The sequence below is a fragment of the Grammomys surdaster genome, unplaced genomic scaffold (assembly GCF_004785775.1).
Source record: "Grammomys surdaster isolate TR1022 unplaced genomic scaffold, NIH_TR_1.0 130, whole genome shotgun sequence".
NCBI lineage: Eukaryota > Metazoa > Chordata > Mammalia > Rodentia > Muridae > Grammomys > Grammomys surdaster.
Genome location: NW_021604588.1, coordinates 2,164,732 through 2,183,872, shown reverse-complemented (window position 1 = coordinate 2,183,872; position 19,141 = coordinate 2,164,732). Strand labels below are relative to the sequence as shown.

Below are 19,141 nucleotides of genomic sequence, written 5' to 3'. Positions count from 1 at the left end.
CTGTCCCACACCTGCAGCACAGACTAGAGCAAATGTCCATCTAAGCCTCTCTGTAGTGCCTGATGCTCTTATTCCTGAGAGATACGAGCTTTTCTATTAATGCTACAGACCAAAAGGAAGCCACACCAATCTGTAGTACAGGGCACAGGAAATACCAGGCCAAGGCTGGTGAGGAAAGTTCAGCCTTACTGTGGTAGCCATCTATCTTTCTCCTGTGGCCTACAGAACTATTCATTATAACGTGGGCTTTCTCTTCTCTACCATTATTTCACTGAGACACCTAAACATGAAAGTACCCAGAGGTCTGTGTAGGAGCTCATATGTGTACATACTATACACTGCATATGCATAATAAGACATGCGTCTCTGGTATGGTGGTACATCTACATAAATGTGCAGGTACACAGTAACTAACTGTTTGTCCACAAGAACTTGCTAGGAAACTCAAGATATGTGTATGTGTGCATGCCTGCACATGTGTTTATATACACTGCTGCTTCCTTAAACACTTAAACAGAACTACTTAATACAGGCCATCACAATCAGGATGGAGCTCAAACCTCCCTAGGGTTTTTACACACACACACACACACACACACACACACACACACACACACACACACTTTTTTTTTAGTTAGAATTTTCTGCTCTGGAACTCTTGACTGCTATGGAGATGGACAGGGAGACAGACACTGAACCTGTCAGTACAGGACAGAGACTCACTTTAGCCCACTCTGGCCAACCATGTTTCTGTTTCAAGTATTTCAAAATGCTAGGATTGCAGATGGAGGCCATATGTTCAACACAAAACTCATGTGTACAAATGTTTTGGCTATATGAATGTATGTATACCATGTATGTGTGTGGTGCCTGAAGAAGCTACAGGAGTGTATCAGATGGTGCAGGTCCCCACTGGGTGCTGACGATTGGACCAGGGTCCTCTGCAGCCACAGCAAGTGCTCTTAACCATGGAGGCATCGCTCTAGCCCTCAAATTTTTCTTTATTTAATTCAAGCAAGCTATCACCTTCAGAAAAGTAACAAAAGTAAGTGTTATGTTCTTTTAAAGGATATTTTTTTCTTCTTAAAAATATAAAAAGGCAGGCATGATGTCAAACACTTTTGATTCTAACACCTGCCTCATTTATAACAACAACAAAGCTTGAGCATAATATTTTTTATTAATAAGAACCTGATATAAAAATCAGGTATTTCAGAGTTTTTGAAAACCCATTGTCAATTATGATATAAAGGGAATCCTGGTCCCTGAACAAAATACTAACAGTTTCTATAACTATTAACTAGTAAGACTAGTTAGACTAGTAAATTACCAACGTTTTCTTGGTGAAGAAACTATCTTGGAAAATAAGGATGAGAAAATTTGACCTAACCAGTAATGTTCTTCATCACGGCTTTGCAAACAAACACGTACACAAAGCACTGCCGCATAAAGGACCACACAACAAAGCATGGCTCAGAAGTCCTTTGCTGTAGCCTCAAGCTTTATGTAAGAATCCCTGCTAAGTGCATAAGCATAACCTCCACATGTACATCTCTTCCAACATCTGTCCCAATAAATCAAACTCTCAGGGCTGACCAAAGGAAGTCCTACACTTCATTGTCCCTATCCCTCTGGGGTGTGTGTGTGTGTGTGTGTGTGTGTGTGTGTGTGTGTGTGTGTAATCATGCTCTCTGAACAAACCAACACTTAAGTCTGAGAAACTCAGTTTGGGGGCTAGACAGATGGCTCATCAGTTCAGAGCACTGGCTGCTCTTCCAGAGGACCTGGGCTAGGTTTCCAGCACCTATACATTAGCTCACAACCATCTGTAACTCCAATTCCATGAGATGCAACCATTCTTGTGACCTTCAAGAAGCACAAAGCACACGTATGGTACACATGTATAAAGGCAGGCAAAAGGTTCATACACACAGATTAAATAAATGTAATAAAATGTAAAGAAACTCAGTTTTAAAGAGTGTTATTTTTAGTAGATCTGACGGCACTTAAACATTGGTATATTGGGACTGAGGTTGTAGTTCTTCAGTAGTTGCATAACTTACATGGGGTTCCAAAGTTTGATCCCTAGCACTGGAAAAAATGGCTACTTATAAAATTTTTATATAGAAACATTTTCTCAAGGTAGGGAAGGCTTGCTGACTTAGTATTGTCATTTCCACTAACTACTCCATTCTGACACTTAGGAATCAGCGGCTCTGTTTGACAAGTGATTGTTTTTATACTTTCATTTAGTTAAATATTTTGAAATACATTTTCTCATAGTGGGAGGCTTTACAGGTTCAAAAAACAAACAAAAAGAGTGCAGCAGATTAACTGAGAATGTGCCCACTCGTCTTCTTTCTTACAAGTCTTACTGTTTTCATTGGTGATTTTATCTAGTCATGTTCTTAATGTTTCCTAGCCAATGAAACTAATTCTATTTATAGCCGCTCATAACTGTTCTTTTCACTAGCCCATAGAAACAGCTGCTTGTCTCAGCCAGTGCAGTTGAGAGCCAGATAACAACAAAATGGAAGCCACTTATCCAATGTAAGCACTGGACCATTCTCTTTCTACAGCTCCAAAGAGTGAGGCTGTTGCTAACCTAAGCGGTAGTGCCCTTAAGTGAGCCAGGAGGCTTACACTTTGGGTCCAAGGTCCTGCTCTCACTGTGGATGGGCACGAGTCTTCAGAGGAGCAGTCTGTCCACAGGAGCTTCTCTGAGTGCCAGTAGGGTTCTATGCTGCTGCTGCTGCTGCTGCTGCTGCTGCTGCTGCTGCTACTGCTGCTGCTCTTCCTCCTCCTCCTCCCCCCCTTCTTCCTCCTCCTTCTCCTTCTTCTTTTTTTAAAGATTTTGTTTTATGTATATGAGCACACTGTAGCTGTCTTCAGACACACCAGAAGAGGGTATCAGATCCCATTACAGATGGTTGTGAGCCACCATGTGGTTGCTGGGAATTGAACTCAGGACCTCTGGCAGAGCAGTCAGTGCTCTTAACCAAGGAGCCATCTCTCCAGCCCTCTGCACTACATCTTGTTTCGGTCACAATTCAATGGAAACAAGTGGATGTCAGCCTGTATCAGAGCATCAACTTCTAACAATATGGACTATTCCTGAAGTGTTTAAAATTATCTTATTCTTAACAAATCCTGCAAATAGAGCTGATTGTTTTTAAGGCATCAGTCCAGAAACAGGTAAAAACGAATAAACTGAAAGTGCTTGGGCACAAATCACCTGGTCAATGTCAGTGGCAGAAGCCAGCACCAGGCTCTTCATTTCTCAGCCACCGAGAAAACTATAAAGCAGAACTTAGAGACGTCTCACCTTTGGTGATACTGAGTGTGTTATCACCACTTGCCACAAAGTCATAAAGTGCAACAAAGAGATTAGGGTCACTCTCAGTGGCTCCCAGCAGGTTCTCCTTGGAGCTCCACCTGATAGCTTCATTCAGTGCCTGAGATTCAGCATCACAGCCAAACGGGCGGTGCAAAACTTCTGAAAGACACAAACAGGGAAAGGCATCCAGTGAGTCAAACAGCTAAAAATTCAGAGCTCAGAGTGAGTACTGCATGTGAGGTGCTGGTGTACACTTAAACTTGCTCACAGAGTTACAAGAATAACAGGCATTAGTTAGGCCATCCTCTACTGACTATATAGTGAACTCAAGGCAAGCCTGAGATACATACAACTCTATCCCCAAAAGCAACATACACCAAGAGGTGCTGTTATTTCCTGGGCTTATGGCAGCAATTGACTTGTTGAAAGTGTAATACTGTAGTCAAAGGGAAGACCATGACCAGATAATTTAGTTCTGGTTTATATGCATTCACCTAAATCAGACCTAAATGAACAACAAAGGTGCAGTTCTCTAAAAATGAGAAACAAAACTTAAAAACAAGTGCTTACTAGCTTTATAAGCACATGTGATACATTGTTGTGCAATGACTTGCAGATCTTTGGAGGTGGATTAAGTTGGAGACTCAAATGGCTCATACTGGCCTCAATCTCAAGCTTGCTATGAACTGAGGGTGGCCTTCTCTCCTCATCCTTCTGCCATCTAGGCAGTGCTAGGATGACAGAAGTGTCCTTCACTAATATAGTTAGTTCCCAGCTAATATAGTAATGACCCAAAATATGGATAGTAAAGTTAAGAAACCCTTCTAAGTTAATTAAGTGCTTGCTTTATGCCTTCATACAAAACAAAGCAGGGAAAGTAAGTTTCTCAAGAAATAAGTATCTTATATATCAATATCATGTATTTACAAATAACAAATACAGACATAGTGCTTCTAGCAAGATTAATCCTGACGCTCTCTGCCTAACAGAAACACATCTGAATCAGGCATGGCAGCTCATACCTGTAATGTACCACTCAGGAGACTGAGGCCAGGAGTTTGAGGCCAGCCTAGACTATAGAGTGAGACTTACCTTATCTCAAAAACAGTAAAGAAAGAAAAAGAAATACATTTTAATTTAATACAAAATACTGTTAGCATCCAAAATGTCGTTTTATGTTATGATAGCTTACAATTGTTCATTTCTTTAATTTTTAAGACTCCAATCTCTTTTCCTGAGCAGAACTTATTAGTAACTTAATCAAGGTTCTAGAAAATACCATCAATATACTTTTGAGTTTTAATTATGCACACCAGCTAAGCCCTTGTAAGATCTGTTTCTTCCTTAAAGCTTTTAAAGTTTCTGAATCTAATCTTGTACATTTGTTTAAAATTACCTGATTCTCATACCCTAGTTTGGTTATGCAAAACAAACAAACCAACTAAACCAAAACCAAAAAGACCCACTGTTCTTTCTGTAGCAATGCTCTTGCTCCAAGGGACTGTGTTAAATGGCTGCTTGCCGAGGCAAATGATTCATCTATGTCATGTAACATTGTTCTCTTACGACTCTTTCCTAATTTATTCAAAATTGATTTTGCCACATTTGAAGGGAAAGGAACTTTGCATCTGCGGTTTCCTTTTGTTTCAAGTCATTCCTCCTTCTCCATCTCTCCTTCAATGCTTTGTTCAATCCCCACAGATCTCACCTGGACTACTGCCTCCAGTCTTGTCTCCCTCAAATCCATCCTCCACACAGCTGGCAAAGTGATCTATTTAAGACAAAAATTGGACCACATCACTCTTGAGCTCCTTTAAGAGTTATTCATCAAACTCCTGGTCTCCTTGTTTCTGGTTTTCAAGTCCTTTCATGAGTAAGGCAGAACTTTTTTGCTTCACCTCTCCCCACACCACACCTTACACTGTAAGTTTATTGGGGCTGCCTTCCACATCTGGGCCTTGTTCACACAATCCATTATACCTGTAGTGGTTTCTCCTGGTCTCTCTCTCTCTCTCTCTCTCTCTCTCTCTCTCTCTCTCTCTCTCTGTGTGTGTGTGTGTGTGTGTGTGTGTGTGTTGTGTGTAGGCTGGGACTCAACGAGTAGATCGTTCAGGCTGTTCCCCACACCCCAGCACTGGAATCACAAGTGTCCCACCATCCCCAGCTTTTAAAGGCATGGGTTCTGGAACTCAAACTCAGGCCCCCATGCTTGAAGGCAAGCACTTTACGGAAGAACCATTTCTCCAGCCCCTCCTCTTTGCTTCTCTCTTGACTGGCTGACCCCTCACTTTTCAGGTCCCCTGTGAATCTGCAGTCTCCCCAGGAAATCACACAGGCCATTTCCTTTGTGTGCTCTTCAAAGAGCACTGCATCAATTCCTTGTCTTTACAATTCTTTCCCAACCACAAAATGTATTTATGAGTGACAATCATATTTTTTCCAAAGGTTCCATAATCTGTACTCAAGAGCTATTAATTGCATGATACTCAACTTATAAAAAATGCAAGCAACAGGAAATAATGAAATGTGTCTTTAATCTCAGCACCGAGGAAGCAGAAGCAGGCAGATTACTGTGAGTTCCAGGTTCCAGGATATTCAGAGCTATACTGAGTACATAGTGAGATCCCCCCACCTCAAAAAACAACAACCAAACAACAACAACAACAAAGCAAACACCCATTAACTAATGTTTAGAACTTAGTTTTCTGTGGTTTGAAACCAACATAAACCCAACAAAGGCAAAAAGTAGAAAATAGCACATCTATGCTATTTTGTGAAACTTCAAAGTTAAGATCCACAAAGCTAGCCGGGCGGTGGCGGCGCACGCCTTTAATCCCAGCACTTGGGAGGCAGAGGCAGGCGGATTTCTGAGCTAATTTACATAAACATATAACTGTGTTTCCAGGAGCACGAAGGCCAGAAATCACCAATAACACTGTTGAAATTTACCAAGCAAAGCTGCTTTCTAGTCTATATCTTAATTCCAATCCACTCTTCATGCTAAAATTCTCCGTCTCATTCAATGGTAATTCTATCTTTTCAGGTGCTATGGCCACAATCTTCGTGACCATTTATGACTCCATTCTTAACTCTTACTCTCAGAAAACACGTATCAGTCCAGAGAAATGGCTCTAGAGAGTGGTAAAGATGCCTACTGCCCAGCTTGACAACTCTGGTCCCATCTTCGGATCCCACATGGTAGAAGAAGAGAACCTACTTTTGCAAACTGTCCTCTGACCTCACATGTGAATGTGTACATGTGCACATGCACACGCACACACTGTCCTCTGACCTCACGTGTGAATGTGTACATGAACACACGCACTCACACATACATAAATTAATGTAAAAAAATTTTTTTTGGCTTTTTGAGACAGGGTTTTCTTTTCTCTATGTAGCCCTGGCTATCCTAGAACTTGCTCTGTAGACCAGGCTGGCTTTGAACCCAGAGATCCACCTGCCTCTGCTTCCCTAAGTGCTAGGATTAAAGTTGTATACCACCACTGCCCAGCTTATGAAAAATTTAAAATACCTGAAATCTATCCATTTCTCATTCTTCCTTTTCACTTCCACCAACACTGCTTCACTAGGCTACTAGTTTCTATGTGTCTATACTTACTCCCCGTAAAGTTTTAAAAGGTCATAGTTTGTAACTCTATGTTTAAAATTCTTCATGGGTTCCAAACTTACAGTAAAAATCAAATCTTTAAAGGGCCTCTCAGGTTCCTTATAGGTTAATTTGCCCAATTCTTCCTTCCTTCCTTCCTTCCTCCCTCCCTTCCTTCCTTCTTTCCTTCTTATTTCTTTTTCTTCCTTTCAAGACAGGGTCTCACTCTGTACACCCTGCTGGTCTTGAACTCACAGAGGTCCACTTCCCTCTCCTTTCCCCACTGCTGGTACTGAGGTGTGCACCATCACACACTGGTTGGTTTTGTTGTTTAAGATTTTTAAAACAGTGTGTCTGCACTCATGTATGGGTGCCCTGGAGGTGGGAGGAGGGCATCAGTTCCACTGGAGCTGGAGTTACAGGTGTCTATAGCCGTCTGGTGCTGGGACCTGAGCTTCAGTTCCTGGCTAGAGTAGGGAGTGCTCTTAACCAATGAGCCCTCTCTCCATCCAGCCCTAATGAAGGAATGTCCTCCCTTACCCTTACTTTTGTGCTGGCCACTACCCTTAAACAGGGCAGGTACACACCATGCCTTTCTTTTTTCCCCACTTGCCTTTTCTTCTGGCTAAAATACTTATCCCAAAGATATTTCACTCGAATGTAACCCTCTGAGGATGACATTTTCTGATGATCCTATTCAAAAGTGTATACACTCCTATATGCACGTATATTTCCTAACTCTCTAGGGTGCAATGTTTTAAGGACAGAAAGTTTCTTATTTGTTTCTTGAATAGTGAACAACAGCCCCCTCCCTCCCCAAGAGCTTATGTACAAGAGGCTTTTTTAAAAAGATATTTTTTAAACCAGGCATGTGGCACATGGCTGCAATCCCAGTATTCCAGAGGCTAAGGGAGGAAGATCTTAAGTCCTAGATCACATAAGTTTGCACAACATAGCAAGATCCCCATCTCCAAACAAACTAACCAGCACACGACAAAAGGTTTGCTGAAGGATAAACGTGTGGCTTGCAAACTCACAGCAGGTACTACTGGAGAGGAGCAGCCAGCCCTCTGGAGCCATGCATAGCTCAGCTTACACTAGATGTCCCTTTAAATGTGATGGACAAAAGTTCTGTACTGCCAACTGTCAATACACAAGAAAATATCTAGACATGTTTCATCTGCTCTGGGGAGGAACTTCAGGCCCAAAAGAGGGCTACCAAAGTCAAATTGTTACCTTCAAAACATAAAAAGAATGGAGTTCACAGAACTATTTTGTGTAAAATTTAAAGCTATGGGAAGAGTTAGGGGTATTGTTGTCCTCAAAATATTGCACCCAGGAGAGTTAGGTAATATATTCAAATATATAACCAACACATACACACAAAAAAACTCTTGTTAAAATTTTAATAAATTTAATAAAAGCCAACCAGTGGTACATACTCCTTAGATGAAGTGAAAAGCACAAGATAAATGCAGTAGCTAAGAGAAAAGCCCAGAAGAACCCAAGCCAGGGAAACTGTCTTTCCGTTCCCTAGCCTGGCAGTCCCTCCTGTCCCCATCCCTCTCATCTCCGGCTCTTACAGAGCTTCCTTCTTTCCTTCCTTCTTCCCACTCACTCTTTGTTCTTGTACAACAAGTTCCTGTCCAATCTGTCTGCACAGGATATCCACAGAAAACACCTTCCTACCCTCTAGCACCAAACAAAACGAAAATATCTTCAAGTAAAAATGTCCTAACTCCTGCTGAGGCCAAGACTAAGCACGGAGTTAATGAATGGTCATACCTGAAGTCTGGGGATCGAGGAGTTAAAGAACAAGAAGAAGTAAACTAAAGAACGAAGCAAAAAAAAAAAAAAAAAAAGGAAACCCTGGATCCTCAGTCACCAGGGTCCAGTCTATGCCATGTTGGCCACTAGTTAAGACAGGAAAGCCCCATGAGTCAGATGTACTGCGCCTAATTCAGTGTCAGTGTGTGGGATAGAACTTTTAACTTCTGAACAATGCAAGTTAACTAAATCTTTCAATTAACCCACTGCAACAGCAACAGATTGTGAGGATGTGGAAAGAAGGCAGCAAAGGAGTCCAAACTCTACTAAACTGTGGAAAAGACTTAGGGAACATAAATATTTTGAGAACCAAAACGAAGTAATTTGTTATCTTTTCTACTGATACATTTGTAGGAACACACACACACACAAGCAACATACTTAAAACCTATAATAATGAAACTGAAATACAAATTCAAATTTGGAAAAAATTTGGATATTTAATGTTTAACTTATAAAGCACATTTTCAATATTTAATCAGTTACTTTTTTTTACCATTCTCATTATAGATTTGTCAGGCATTTGTCATTGCCTCAAAGTGATTTCATTATTTTATATTACTTAATATTATTCTACTTTGTATATTCTCTAAGAGGCTAATAATTCTTAATACCTCTTTTAAAAATGATTTTAGTTGAGAATGTATTTGGTAGTTTTCAATTTAGCTGAAGTTTTTCAATCAAGACGTGCATTTAACATCATTGTACTTATTATTCACGTTCTTCCATTCATTAAGCATTTATTAAAAGTCTAGTATGTTGGGTGTGCTGGGACACACCTTTACCCTCAGTTCTCAGGAGGCAAAAGCAGGCTAGCTAGCCTCTGTAAGTAAGTTTGAGGTCAGCCTGGGCTATATAGCAAATTCTAAGCTAGACAGTAAGACAGTGAGATTCAATCTCAAAACGAGACTGAGCGCTGTGGCACACACCTTAACTCTGGTGCTGGCCAGCAGAGGCAGGCAGATCTCTGAGTTCCAGACCAGGAAAGGTTCCATTGTGAGACCCCGCCCCCTCCCCATAAAACAGAAAAGATAACCAAGCACACAAACAAGCCGTGTAGTCTTCACTGACCCAAGCGGAGACTACAGGGGCCGGTAACCCATGTTTCATTACTGTGTTGTCCACCCCCACCCCAACCTCACCTCTACACACCTGTCACGTGGGCCACAGGCAACTCGGAGACATCCCTGCCTGGGCAGGGAAGCAAGGTGTCCTGGTCTCTACAGTAACTGGTTGATGGAAGCTGAACAGGTCCCAGGACCATGCCTTTGGCCAAGCAGCATGAAAAGTTAAACTGTTCTGAATAGAGGAGCCTTAAAATTCCACACTGGCCAGCAATCCATACACGTGGGACATTACTCACACACTCAGCGGCCAGAAGGAACAAAGTGCAAGTTCAACCCATAGAGGCGGAGACCTGAGTAAGGGTGGAGCCACTCCAAAACCTCAGGGATCTGGGTGGGGGTGATGCATAGGCTATTTCAGTCACACAACAGTAACTGTTCAATAATACAATCAGCTAAGGTCAGTAAGTATAGAAACTTCCAATCCCAAGAACATAGGGGGTGAGACTGTTGAGTGTTTCCTTGGAGAAACCTGTTTACAGTACACCACCAAACACTCTGAACAGACAGGAAACGCCTAACAAGACTCATCTTTTACATCACTCCAGTTAGTTCAAGAAACCACAAGTCTCAAGTCAAAGAAATAGCTACAGGGTGACTCATAAACACAGGCAGACGCAGAAAGCAACTCATTGCCTTCCCTAACAAATGGCCTGTGTGGCTCAATCCAGGTAAAGGGCTTGGCACAGGGTTCAACTGTGAATGCTGAAACCTGGAAAGGCAAAAGCCTAATTGTGAGTACAGAGTGGAAAGTTACATAAAATTTAAATCAGAATGATTTATGAGACAAACTAGTAAAGTAAGTAACGAATAACTAAACAGTACAGTCGACAAAAATAATTCAAGAGAATATATGGGACACACATTTGTAACACCTAGCTTAGTTAGGTGGAGGCAGGAGGAATGCAAATTCAAAGCCAGCCTGTGCTACAGATCCTGTCTCAAAAAACCTGAACCTGAATCACAGCACCATAGTAATAATACTTATAATTACTTATAATAAAGTACTATAAATAATAGTACTTATAACCACATAGCTGGGGATGCCCACTGTACTGATTATTAAGTGCCTACTATGTACCATTTATTTAGGTCAAAAAAGAAACACAGTAAAAATTACAGGAAACCATGACCTAAATACCCACATTAAAATAAAAACACAAATTGTAATTAACACTTCAAGAGAAGAACTGACTTTGATGTATACAGTCAACAGCAGTACCTATGATTTCAATGAAACTAATTTTACAAAAAAAAAAATCCATACGTATCCATATCATGGGAAAGTAAGAATTGAATGACTAAAGGCTACTTCAAATAATGACTCAATTTCAAATACCAGGTAAAATTTCTCCAAATAATGACTCAGAATATGAAATACCAGGTAAAATTTTTCTTTCTTGGGAATAATAAAACTCTCTGGAAGAGTATCTCCATAATCCATGTTATGTTCATATGTAGAATTTATCATATAATTTACTGTTCAATCAGTAAATCTACTTAAGCCATCAGTAACTTTATAGTGTGCCTCTTATACTATAAAAGAAGAAGTAAATGGATAAGCAAAATGTAGTATGTGCATATAGCGGAATACTATTCATCCATAAAAGGAACAAAATTTGATAATATGTTACAAATATATAGGCTTTGAAAGCATACAAGAAGGTAGACACAAAAGGGCAAATATTTTATAATTCCATTTATATAAAATAGCTTGATTTTCTTTCATGTAGATACAAAAAATGTGAATAAACTTAATGTTGTAGAATTTTATATTTTATAGTAAAAATGATTATAAAGACAAATTTTATGTTATTTATATTTTATCATAGTAAAAATTAAAATAACTTGGTCTCCAATATCATTTACTGCACTAAAACCAAGAATTTTTTTCTTTTTTTTTTTTTTTTTTTTTGGTTTTTCGAGACAGGGTTTCTCTGTGTAGCCCTGGCTGCCCTGGAACTCACTCTGTAGACCAGGCTGGCCTCAAACTCAGAAATCCACCTGCCTCTGCCTCCCAAGTGCTGGGATGAAAGGCGTGCGCCACCACTGCCCGGCTAAAACCAAGAAATTTTAACAATGCTTATTAATTCTAAAATATCAAATCCATTATCAGTATAAATAACATTTTTATTAAAAATGACATTTTTCAAGAGACAACTAAAATAGCATTGTCGTCGTTTACAAATGTTTTTAGCAACACCATGAAGCAAGGAAGTGTTCTATTTAAAAGAAAGGGGCAACCTGGGCCAGGAGTAAAAGAATCTTAGCAGGTACCCTTGACTGGGGGCAGGGAATATCTTCAGAGGCAAAACCACTGAAGCAGAAAGGGAAGAACCTGGTGTGTGGAGAATGAAGTGTGTGGTCACTGCTGAGGTCGCCTGAGGCTGCCAGAGCAAGCAAGCATTTGAGGGTTTAGAGCTCTATTCCAATTACAAAAGGAAATCCGGTGAACTGCCCTGAGCAGGGAAGCCATACGGTGTAACTTCTTTAAATACTCTCCGTGGCTTGGGAAGAGGGGGCTATTACACAGAGAGGACAGTGAGAAGCTGCTGGGACTCAGGAGCAGGATCCTGTTAGCTTGGAGTGCGATGACAGCAGTGGAGACAAAGAAAGAGCAGATGGAATTAAAGATGTGGCTCACAGATGGAGGCCCCAGGGCTAAAGACTGCTTAGATAGAGCAGAAGGAGAAAACAAAGGCTTTACGCCTGAGAATGTGGGTAGCTGCCGCGCACACTCAGAAGCAAGTCTGACGACTAAGTAAATTTAGAAGGTACAAAGAAGCACTCTGATACAAAAATCTGAAGCTCAGAGACAATCTTGGTCTGAAGGTACCAACATTCACATGGTAATTAAAATCAGGACTCAAGAGGGTGGCGGCCAGATAGCTCAGCTGCTAAAAGCACTTGTTACCAAGACAGTTCTACAGAGGAAGAGAGAGACAACTCCCACACGTTGTCCCCTGCCCTCCACAGGCATAGCAGGGTATGCACACAAGCATACCAACCCCCTCCCCACCCCAAATAAATTAAATACATAAATAATTTAAGGTGCAATAAATTGGGGCTGGAGAGATGGTTCAGCAGTTAAGAGCACTGACTGCTCTTCCAAAGGTCCTAAGTTCAAGTTCCAGCAACCACAGAGTGGTTCACAATCATCTGTAACGGGATCTGATGCTACCTTCTGGTGTGTCTGAAGACAGCTACAGTGTGCTTGTATACATAAAATAAATAAATAATTCTTTTTAAAAATAAAAATAAATCAAGACAGGAGCTGGGGAGGTGGCTCAGTTAGTTGCTAAGTTACTTGTTATACAAGCAGGAAGACCTGAGTTTGATCTTCAGAACCCACTGGTGGCACCCATTTTTTTTTAAAGGTTTATTTATTTATTTATTTATTTGTGAACTCATGTTCACAAAGTTACATAAATTCACACATGCTGGTTTGAATGAGATCAGCCCCCATAGGCTCATATATTTGAATTTGACTGTCTGAGAAGGATTAAAAAGGTTGAGAGGTCTCGCCTTGTTGGAGGAGTTGTGTTACTGGGGGTGCCTAGTCAGTCTGTCTGTGTCTGTCTGTCTCCCTCCCTCCTCCCTTCCCTCCCTGATGCCTGTGGACCAGTATGTAAAACTTCAGCTACTGATCTAAGATCATGTCTGCCTGTATGATTCCACTCTCTCCACCATGGTAACTAGATTAACCCTCTGAAACTGCAAGCAAGCCCCAAATTACATTGTTTTGTAAGAGTTACCTTGGTCATGGTATCTCTTCACAGCAATAGAAAACCCATCACGCGCGCGCACACACACACACACACACACACACACACACACACACAACCTGGTTCAAGTTTAGAAACAGATGAAATTAGAAGGATGGAAAAGCCGAAGATAGAACTCACTGAGCACTCACCTCGAGGCCCAGGTTCAGCAGCAGGCAGAGAGGCAAGTGGAGCCATGCACATTCACACAAAACTTCCACACAGTACTTCCCAGCATCATCCCTAAGAATCAAAAACTAAACTTCCCAAATCTCCAGGATCCGCTCATGAATGCACACATAAAATTACTCAGTAAAAAAGAGCAAAACACATGCTATAATAGACAATCTCTGAAAGCATTATACAATTTTTTTAAAGGGTCAAAATTTAATGCATATTTTATGCTTCCATTTAAATCAGCAGTCTTCAATCTGTGGGTCGCAGCTCCTTCAGGGTCCAAATGACCCTTTCGCAGGGGTTGCCTAGAACCACCAGAAAACGTTATGATTTATAACAGTAACAAAATTACAGATATGAAGTAGCATCAAAAATATTTTCATGGTTGGGCATCACTACAACCTGAGGAACTGTGTGTATTAAAAGGTCGAAGTGTTAAGCAGGTTGAGAACCACTGCCCTAGAGTCTCTTACTGAACTTTCTGCTTACCAGGGACTAGTTCCTCAAGGTAAAGTTTGATATTAAAATGTGACAGATCTTCACCACAACTTTACACATATCTATGATTCCATGAAGTAATTATCATTTGTTTCTCTGTGTTGTAAACAGCTGTAAACTCAGAGCTTAGCTATTTGAATGGCAGGTCTGAAAACAGGACACAAGTCAGTAAACTTTTTGTCTATTTTTCTTGTAGTCACAGTTTTTCAGCCACCATGATAGTCTAATCTTGGGACTTAAAAGAAGCCTTGTGTAGACATTAGCAGTCACTCTGTGTTCCTCTACTGCTTTCTGTTTCTATGGATTGCCTGTTCTAAATGTTTCATCTAAACCAGTGGTTTTCAACGTTCTCAGAGCTGAGACTCTTTAATATAGCTCCTCAGGTTGTGGTGGCCCCCAATCATAACATTATTTTTACTGCTTTTTCGTAACTGTAATTTTGCTACTATTATGAATCGTAACACAAATCTCTGATATGTGACCCTGTGGGGGTCATGACCCACAGGCTGAGAACTACTGCTCTAGTACACGTGCGTGTACTTTTCACTCAAGTTTCTTGATTATTTTCCCTTTCTGAAACAAAAACTTGGTGGACTTGTCTCTCCCCTGTCCTGCAAAGAACTGTTCAATAGAACTCTCACTGGGAGTAGGGGCTGCTGTGGTGGGAACCAACCAGCTTCCCTTTCTTTGTTTGCATTTATCCAATAATCCCCCCTAGCACTAGCTAGCCAATTCTGAGGGAGAATGGAAACTCACCCTACTCATATAAAAATGTTGGCTCTACCATCCATCTCTGGTTCCCCTTCCCATCCAAGAAGTCAGTCAGTCAGTCAGTCAGTCAGTCAGTGTCTGTCTCTGTCTCTCTGTCTCTCTCTGTCTCTCTCTGTCTCTCTCTGTCTCTCTGTCTCTCTCTCTCTCTCTCTCTCTGTGTGTGTGTGTGTGTGTGTGTGTGTGTGTGTGTGTGTGTGGTGTATGTATGGGGTGTGTGGAGGGTTAAGGGTGTGTTTGTGTCCAATAAACCTTTGCTGAGTGATCAGACTTTGCTTTTCCTGTCTTTTTATTCTATAAAACCACAGAAAGAAAGAAGTGGTCCTGTAACCCTAGATGGTCTCACCATGCTGTAGTGAGAATTTTGGCTTAAAAACTCAGTTATGTTACGTGACTATGTTTTGTTTTAATCCCACGTGTGGGATCTGGGCCTGCTTCAGTTTGTCCACAGCCGCTGACTATGGTTGTCTCACGAATTGTAGGAAGGGTATGATTTTTGCCAGCTGCAGATAGCTTAATTCTGGGGTCTCTGGAGAGGGAATAAATGCCAGAACCCCAAGAAGGGTAAAAGGTATTCCGAAGGAGGAGCTGCTGCTGGCCCCTCCTGCTACTAGTTGCTGGTGTTGCAGATGAAGATTGGGCTGGCCCCAAGGAACTCTATACCCCTAGTGAGCTGCAAGTAGTCAAAGATATCTACCTTCTCTTTTCCATCTAACCTTCTTTCTCTTCTATCTAGCGTTGGGGGAGGGGGGGTTTGAAGAGATTATGGTGGAATAAGGGTTGAAAGGGAGAGAGATAAAAAAAACAACCAAAAATACAAAAACCACCGGTAGCATGCCATTGTTACTTGTAATCTGAGCCTTACGGGGTAAAGACTAGGGCTTGCTGACCAGCTCCCTAGTCTAAAACAAGGTGTACAACACCCGAGGAACAATACCAGACGCCGACCATGCATGCAATTGTGTATATGTCACACACACAATTTATGTTCATTCAATGCAATTTCTTCTTAGCACTATGAATTATATGCCAAAGTGGTAGGTGAAGGATCAGACCAAGATACATGGGAATGTGGGTAAGCTATTAACATCTCAAGCTGAGCATGCTGCTGCAGGCCTATAAAACTGAGGCTGACTAGGTAAAAGGACCTACACTTGAGGTTATTCTTAGACTTCCACACATGCACCCTGTACACACATGAGGACACACACACCATACACACAATACAGGGTTTTTAAAAAAGAACAAACTGAAATATTTAGAAGATTGCTGAAGAGCTATACATCCAGTTCTTTGCATCTGTGGGTTCTATATCATCAGACCCAACTGCTGATAAGGCATTTGGGGTATGAGGCACCAGGGAGGAGTAGACATGTTCATAAACTCTCCTCCTCTGCACTCTGGAATATTTTAAGAGAACTCACAACAGACTGCTTATTGGGCTCTCGACACTGATGTAGCAAAACTGACCTCTGACCTAAAGCTAGAAATGAGCAACTACAATACTGTCTTTCCCATGAGTGGAGAGATGGTAGAAAATGGATTTTAAACAGGAGTAAAGCAAAACAGACATCACGGGAGAAGTACAGATCAATATTCCTTATGATTACTAATCTTAAAACCTTTAATAAATCTGGAACAAGACAAATCCAACAGCAGGAAAGCAAGGTTCAAAGAACATAAAATCAATGTGATATATGTTAACATAAGGAAAACATGACCTTCTCAATAGTTATTATTTAGGAAAAATTTAAAACAAGAATTCCCTGACTTAGATATTATTGTAATTGTTTAAGTGATGCTTTTTTTTTTTTTTTTTTTTTTTGGTTTTTTCGAGACAGGGTTTCTCTGTGTAGCCTTGGCTGTCCTGGAACTCACTCTGTAGACCAGGCTGGCCTAGAACTCAGAAATCCACCTGCCTCTGCCTCCCAAGTGCTGGGATTAAAGGCGTGCGCCACCATCACCCGGCTTAAGTGATGCTTTAAAGTCATGAGTTAAAGACTTATTTCTAGTTATGGTTAGCAAGAATATATAATGATAGCAGCTCTATTTTACTGAGTACCTATGACAGGTAAAGTATGAGGCACAAGAAGTTTAACTGTAAACAGCCCTGTAACGAAGCCCCTGTGAGCATAAGAGAGTGGTGGTACGTGGTGACCGAGGGTAGAGACTCAAGCTACAGTCCCTACGTCTAAGGACAAGCTTTACCACTTACTGTATCTCTGTGACCTTTATCAAGTTGGCATCACTGGTCTTCAATTTCTTTGTCCATAAAAGGACAATACAAATGCTGGAGAGATGGTACAGTGGAAAGTTTGCACACACATGAGGACCTAAATTGGAATCCCTGACACCTACAAAAGAGAGAGAGATGGTGGCACTGCCTGGATACCACCCCTAGGAAAGTAGTCAAAGGATGACACCTGGGCTTGCTGGCCAGAGTCTAGCCAGATCCGTAAAATCAGGTTGAATCAAAGATCATATCTCACTAAGTGGAAAGTGATTGAGGAAGGTACCTGGGGGCAACCTCTGGTCTTTACACACACACACACACACACACACACACACACACACACACACACACAGGTATACATGTTCTTACATAAAAGTACGCATACACACAGACAATACTATAGTCATTACTCATAAAAGTATCACAAGAATTAAATGAGATATTATACATAATAAGAACGAAGATATTATTTGTAAAGATTTTAAACAAGGACTATATATATACTTTATGATAAAGACAGAATAGAAGGAAAGATACCAAGCCTTATCTCTAGGCCTTAACAATTACATGTTTAACCTTTTGCACATGCTTACACGCTTACCTAGAAGACTGCGTTGGAGAAAGACTCAATGACTTTATTTGGATTAAAAAAAAATCCATGTGACAGGGCTGGAGACAGCACTCAGTTGACAGAACCACAGGATCTGCATTTGGTCCTCAGAACTCGTATTTAAAAAGGCTGAGTGGGGGGGCTGGAGAGATGGCTCAGTGGTTAAGAGCACGGACTGCTCTTCCAGAGGTCCTGAGTTCAAATCCCAGCAACCACATGGTGGCTCACAACCATCCATAAAGAGATTGGATGCCCTCTTCTGGTGTGTCTGAAGACAGCTACAGTGTACTCATAATAAAATAAATAAAAAAAAAAAAAAAAAAAAAAAGGCTGAGTGGAGGTAGGCCATGGTGGCGCACACTTTGATCCCAGCACTCAGGAAGCAGAGACCAGTGTGGTCTACAGAGCTAGTTCCAGGACAGCCACAAAGAAATCCTGTCTCGAAAAACCACGCATGCACGCACACACGCACACATGCACAAAAGCCAAATAGGTGGAGCAGATGCTTGTGCCTGTGAGCTATAACCCCAGCTGTGAAAGAAATACGCTCTTCTCATGATAGACTTTTTAATATAACTTAATGCCACCTTTTTCCACTCCTAGCATTTAGAAGTGGGTGAAGTAGGATGATTCCTTGATGCAGACAACTATCTTTTGCATGACAATGTTTAGCAACCATGCCCTCTATCCAAAGGCCAATAGCTCCCCTTTCCAGATGTGATCATCAAAACTGTCTCCAAACTTTCTCAAACACACTCGGGAGGACACACCGCTCCTAGCTGAGAACCACTGACTTAATCCTTGCTGCAATCCTACAATATTCAGGGCTTTGACAAAAGGTCTAACTGAGTAGCACTCACATGCAACTGTTCACACTTTGAATCCACTGCAAAGAAAGATTCACAAAACAGCTTTTCACTAGGTAGACGGATTCCTACGTTCCTTTTTATCCCTCTCTTCAACTACAGATGGCTTTTCCATTTAAGTAGATTCTACAACTTGTAATTTGAAAGCTGAACTAGTGTTGTTATATAGTTTATAAAAATTTTCAACATCAACAGATGGCTCAACAAAGGATGCTTTGTATAATCTTGGTCAGTCCCAAACTATCAGAATATTTTTTAGTTGTTTTGTTGGGTTAATAAATCAAAGAGAATGATTCCATAGGGTGGTTCCCTGACTTCAGTGCACAGCAT

At 41.0% G+C, this 19,141-nt stretch overlaps 1 protein-coding gene across 4 annotated transcripts in view; it reads right to left on the bottom strand.

Annotated features, from left to right (window-relative positions):
* Abl2 (ABL proto-oncogene 2, non-receptor tyrosine kinase) overlaps window positions 1-19,141 on the bottom strand; it is an 82,440-nt gene that overhangs the window by 17,509 nt on the left and 45,790 nt on the right. For all 4 annotated transcript variants that reach the window (XM_028758250.1, XM_028758267.1, XM_028758259.1 and 1 more), the window contains exons 2-3: window positions 5,046-5,108; window positions 3,326-3,496 (exon numbers count right to left, since the gene is read on the bottom strand). In XM_028758250.1, coding sequence (XP_028614083.1) covers window positions 3,326-3,496; window positions 5,046-5,108 — 234 coding nt within the window. The remainder of the gene's footprint in view (window positions 1-3,325; window positions 3,497-5,045; window positions 5,109-19,141) is intronic.